At 55.9% G+C, this 4,187-nt stretch overlaps 1 protein-coding gene across 1 annotated transcript; it reads left to right on the top strand.

Annotated features, from left to right (window-relative positions):
- Positions 1–1,822: 1,822 nt before the first annotated feature.
- Positions 1,823–3,340, top strand: ETH_00028510 (ADP-ribosylation factor-like protein 1, putative; the record flags this gene model as incomplete). Its single annotated transcript, XM_013377135.1, has 5 exons — positions 1,823–1,979; positions 2,325–2,401; positions 2,566–2,641; positions 2,843–2,990; positions 3,190–3,340. 5 exons carry the CDS (start codon positions 1,823–1,825, stop codon positions 3,338–3,340), a joined length of 609 nt encoding a protein of 202 aa, XP_013232589.1.
- Positions 3,341–4,187: the final 847 nt, after the last annotated feature.

Raw genomic sequence — 4,187 nt, forward strand, 5'->3', positions numbered from 1 at the left:
GCCTGGTCTCTGTGGTTTCTGCGAGCAGCAAAAAAGAATCTTTTGAAAGGCAAGTTGGAGAACTCCCAGCCCTCGTCTCTGCGGTGTCTGCGCAGCCGCCGCCGGTACTGCAGCGAGGGCCCCAGCGACACGAACTGGGGCCCCTCGAAGCCCTCCACCAGTTTGCTGCCTCGCGGCAGCAGCAGCAGCGGGGCCTTCACCGCGCTGCTGCGCAGCAGCGGCAGCGCGCGCCCTCCCGCTGCTGCTGCTGCTGCCGCCGCGGCGTCGCCGCTGCTGCTGCTGCTGCTGCTGCTGCTGGGGGGAGGGGGCCCCGGGGGGCCCCGGGAAGCGGCTGCGAGGCGAGGCCGGCCTGCGGGGAAGGAAGCGGAGCGCAGCGGCAGGGAGGGGGCGGGAGGGGGGGAAAGAGGAAACGCAGAAAGTGGCGCTGGAAGGGCCAGAAGAGCTGCAGCAGAGGCGAAGACAGACGCGAAACCGAGGCGGAAAGCCGGGACCTGGCGGCGAAACCGGGAGTTGAAGTTGAAAAATAAAACAAAAAAACAAAAAGAATGGAAAACCCAAACTAGAAAACGCCACATGATCTCCGGCGGCAGCGGCAGCCGCCGAAATTCAAAACTTGAATGTGTGCTCGGCCATTTTCAAGTTGAACAGGGGCTGGGAGAGTCGAGTTGAAGCGCGAATTCGAGGAATTTGGGAAAATAAAAGTAAAAAGAAGTTGTTGAACGCAAAATTAATTGATTTTGCGATTAAATAATGCTGCTTTCCCGCCTGGGAAGCTGCTGGCAGCGAAGTGATCGCCGCTTTCGCCCAGTCCGCAGGTGTATGTACACCTGCGCGGGAGCCAGTGCAGCGGCGGAAGCGCCAGCCGGAGTTGTTGCGGAAACTTTAATTAATTTTGGACTTTTGAATTTGAATTTCAAAGCTTTTTGTGCTGCTGTGCATGCAGCAGCAGCAGCGGAGGGCTGCGGCCGCGCGCGGCACCAACAGCTCAAACTTGAATTCCTGCTGCTTCCGCCTCACCGCGCGCAGCAGCAGCTCCAAACCCATTTTTGAAAAGCTCTAAAAGAATTTAATTCAAAAACTTTCCCATTTCTTCTTTTCGGGCTTTTTTCGTGGCTCGATCGGCCGGCTGGCTGGAGTCGCTGCTTGCGCGCCCGCTGGCCAGCGCCGCTAGCGGGGGACTTCGTCGCATTTCGCGTTTTTTCTCCCGCGGCTTTCGCCACTTTCGCTCTCTCCGTGGCCCTCTGCGTCACTGCAGCGCAGCAAGAGCTGCTCCTGCTGCTGCTGCTGCTGCTGAGTCTTTTCCGCTTCTCTCCGCCTTTTCTGGATGCAGAAGTCCTCCGGAGAGAAGCACATGGGCTTTGCGCGGCGCAGCCCCAGCTGTACGTACAGCGGCGCCCTTGTCGCCCTCTAGACGGCGCGCCCGCTGCTGCTGCAGCCGCTGCTGCTGCTGCTGCTGCTGCTGCTGCTTGCTCGCCGCGGAAAGCTGCACACAGCTCAATGCGTCTTCGCCCAGGCCCTGTCGCTACACTTGCGAAACCATGCGGAGGACTTAGGCGCCGGCTGCTTCCCCCCGTTTGTCTCCGTCGCATTAGCATTCAAGTTCTTGCTGCTGCTGCTGCTGCTGCTGCTGCTGCTGCTGCTTGGCCTGGCCTGGGCACTCCCCATGGCAGCTCTAGGGGCCCCCATCGCAAGCCCGTCCAAGTAGTTTTGCAAGCAGCAGGGGGGCCCCCTGCTGCGGAAGAAGTGGTTTGGGGGGCGGCGCTGCTGCAGCTGCTGCAGCTGCGCGGCGTTCAGGTGTACGTACACCCCAGCGCCCGCCAAAATGGGGGCCTTCAACAGCTGCTTCTCCAGCACTTTGCGGCTTTGCTGCTCCAAAAAGGTGCACCAGATTCGCGTGGCGGGGCCGGCCCAAGCGGGCAAAACTTCCATCATAAAGTGGATGAAGTACAAGAGTTTCTTCAAGCTCGCCCCCACCGAGGGTTCGTCTGCAAAATTCCTTCATTTTGACTTTTTTATTTCCCTTTTTCCCGTTTATTTACGTTTATTCGCAATTATTTATGTTTATTTACATTTATTATTTTATTTCCTTTTATTTCCTTTCAAAACGCCAAAAATGCGCAAAAACGAAAGCTGCATGGCGCGGTGTACAGACACCGCAGCGCAACTTGCAAAAATTCAAATTCAATTTTTCGGGTGTATGCGCACCTCCCCGCGCCGTTTCGTCGCGATCTTCCGGGAAATTTGCATTTAAATTAATTTGTTTTTCGTTTTATTGCTTTTAAATTAATTTATTTTCCGTTTTGTTCCTCTTTTATTCTTTTCAGGATTAGAAGTCGACAGAATCGACTACCCTGACACAGCCCTTGTCATGTGGGATACGCGCCAGCACTTTGAAGACATGGTGAGTTTTATTCAAAGTTTTTTCTTATTTTCAGAAAAAACTTTAGAATGAAATACCTTTTAATTGATTAAATGTGTTTTTTAATTTAATTTCGAAATAAACCCACAGAAAGCCCCGAAAGCCTTTTCTTTCATTTCACAATTTGCTGCTTCTTCCTGCTGCAGGTGAGGCCCCACCAGCTGGACATTCGCTGCATCATTTTCGTGGTCGACAGCGCAGACCCGGGCCGGCTCCGCGTGGGTGAGCTAAACCCTCTTTTAGGGTTTAGGGTTCAGGGTTTAGGGTTCGCAGCCCCCAGGGTCCAGCCACCCCAGCCTGCCCCCACGCACACCGCGCAGCTCGCCTGCGCGCCGCGCTCTCCGCCCGACGCCTCGCAGGGGCCCAGCGCGTAGGGCCTAGGGTTTAGGGTTTAGGGTTTAGGGTTTAGGGTTTGCTGCGCAGCCAACCGCTCGCTGGACCGGCTGCTGCGGGACCTCCCCAACGCCAGCATTCTGCTGGTCTTCGCCACCAAACAAGACCGTCCCGGCGCTCTTTCTGTTGCGGACATTCAGCAGCAACTAAACCTCCACCAGCTCGTCGACAAGGAGTGGTAAACCCTAAACCCTAAACCCTAAACCCTAAACCCTAGGCGTGGGGCCCCGGGGCCTGGGGCGCTGGGCCGCGGCTCGTTGGGGCCCCCGGGGACTCTTTGAGGCTGGGGGCCCCCTGAGGGCGCATAAAGGGATTTAAATGAAATGAAATGATAAATAGTTGAATTGAAATGAAATATCTTTTGCTTTTGTCTGCAGCGGAGTCTTTGCATGCAGCGCCAAAACTGGAGAAGGAATCGAAGAAGGAGTCTCGTGGCTCATTCGGCAGCTGAAGCAGCAAGACGGCGCCAGCTGCGCATGCGAAGCAGACTCCGCAATTCCCTGCTTCCTGCAGCAACTCCCAGTCTAGCAGCAGCAGCAGCAGCAGCAGCAGCAGCGGCAGCAGCGGCAAGGCACGGCAAGGCAAGAAAGGCAAGGCAAGGGAGCAGCAGCGGCGAAGCAGCAGCAGCAGCAGCGGCCAAGCAGCAGCAGCGGCAGCAGCAGCAGCGGCAGCGGCAGCAGCAGCGCTAGCAGCAGCAGAAGCAGCGGCAGCAGCAGCAGCAGCAGCGCCAGCAGGAGCAGCAGCAGCGAGCCGTGCAGCATTTACGACGCATAAGGTGTACAGTGAAGTGCTTCATTAATGTTATCCTAATTATTATTACTATCCTAATTATTATTATCATTATTATTATTATTATTATAGACAATTGTAGCAAACAACAATAGAAAACTTAGGCGGCCATAAACTCACCGCGCAGCCCGCAGCCCAGGGAAACACTGCATGCAGCAGCAGCACCAGCTGCTGCTGCAGCAGCTGCTGCAGCAGCAGCTGCTGCAGCAGCAGCGCTGCCGCTGCTGCTGCGAACGCTACTTTTGTGCGCCTCGGTGGCGCTGTTCGCACACATGCATGCGCGCATGCATGCATGCATGCATGCATGCGCGTGTGCATGCATGCACGCATGCGCGCATGCATGCATGCGTTCGGGGCTTTCTTGTATATTGTGCATTCATTTGCGCTGTTGTCTCGAGGGACGCCTCCGGGTGTCTGTCTCCTTTGTCCCCTTTTAACAACTCATTTTAAATAGATCTATTTCTCAACTCAAACGAACTTTTCCATTTCTTTCAGTCAACCGGTTTACTTTTGAACGGGGCCCCACACTTGGGGCCCCACACAGAAACTGGGGGCCCCCGGGGGCCCCTGGGCACCCCGCATATTT

This window comes from Eimeria tenella, genomic scaffold (genome assembly GCF_000499545.2).
Source record: "Eimeria tenella Houghton genomic scaffold, Eth_scaff46, whole genome shotgun sequence".
NCBI classification, from domain to species: domain Eukaryota; phylum Apicomplexa; class Conoidasida; order Eucoccidiorida; family Eimeriidae; genus Eimeria; species Eimeria tenella.